Raw genomic sequence first — 1,228 nt, forward strand, 5'->3', positions numbered from 1 at the left:
AAAGAGATATAGAGAGAGCGAGAGTGTGCATGAACGGTAAGTAAGAATCGACGCTAACATGACACATTGCGCGAATCATCTCGTGTGCTTGCACAACAAACGAATCTTTCTGCAACGCGTTACAACAGGTGAAAGCAGTCGTAAATGTTTTTCGTGCAGTACCTCTGTGTTAGGTGGTTGTAGATAAGCAGGTTGCCCTTTGAAGAACCAGCTGCTAGAAGTTGATTAGCTGGAGCCCAGATGCACAGCGACAGTTGATCCCTATAACAGAAGCACAACCATTTAGAACCATACACACAGTGGTAATTTAAAACTCATTTTTCGTTTTTATTCGCTCCTGATACAAACGATAGCAACACAAATTACATACAAAATCACTCAAGTAGCGTAGATCTGTTAAGATTCTACACGAACATTGTAGAAAATGCACTGAATTATTGAAAAACGTTGAGCTGTGTCGTGCATCTTACTTGAATGAGGTATCCAACTGCGCCACTTTGTGCGTGTTAGCATCCCACAAAAATACTGTGCCAACCTTATCGCAGATGATTGCCAGAGTATCGCCATCCTGATCCCACCCAAGGTCGATGCACTGACTGAAATTGATATATAGGAGTTGAATTGATACACAATTGATATAAGAGTTGAAGTGCATTACAAAGTATACGTCCGTGCTGACGAAATGAACTTTTACCACAGAGCATACATGAATGAACTACTAAGAATGACCGAAGTCTGAATGGCAACTATGAATGACTATATATTACAGATAAAATCTAATTTGCTGGCTACCATTGATCCAGAGCACGTAGTTAAATATGCAATGATTGCATTGTTAGTTCCTCTGGCACACGTACAATCATTTTCATTCGAAACTGATATTTACCCAGGTAACGTAATCTCTTCTTTCTGTTCCCCATGTCGGTCAAATATGTTCACACTTCGGTTGACCCTGGATAAACATTTCAATAGAAAATCTTTCCGCCACAGGGAACAATCCAGGATTTATTTTAGAGGCTGGGTGATATTTCCTTATGTCAGTCATCTACAGCAACTGCTGACTATACTCTCCTATAGCTCTTATAGCATAGTAGTGCCCATGGCATCCTTCAATGTATAAACACAATAAACCGAACTATAGCAAGGAAAGATACCTATGGTCTTGAAATGAGCTTTAGCTCTTAATAATATAATAAATATATATTACCCTGATGTTACAAGATAGTTT

At 39.2% G+C, this 1,228-nt stretch overlaps 1 protein-coding gene across 1 annotated transcript in view; it reads right to left on the bottom strand.

Annotated features, from left to right (window-relative positions):
* LOC106813478 (WD repeat-containing protein 19-like) overlaps positions 1–1,228 on the bottom strand; it is a 17,753-nt gene that overhangs the window by 15,145 nt on the left and 1,380 nt on the right. The window contains exons 3-5 of the mRNA XM_014817619.1: positions 887–952; positions 471–596; positions 163–261 (exon numbers count right to left, since the gene is read on the bottom strand). Of these exons, the coding sequence (XP_014673105.1) occupies positions 163–261; positions 471–596; positions 887–952 (291 nt within the window). The remainder of the gene's footprint in view (positions 1–162; positions 262–470; positions 597–886; positions 953–1,228) is intronic.

This window comes from Priapulus caudatus, unplaced genomic scaffold, assembly GCF_000485595.1.
Source record: "Priapulus caudatus unplaced genomic scaffold, Priapulus_caudatus-5.0.1 Scaffold780, whole genome shotgun sequence".
Taxonomy (NCBI): Eukaryota; Metazoa; Priapulida; class Priapulimorpha; order Priapulimorphida; family Priapulidae; genus Priapulus; species Priapulus caudatus.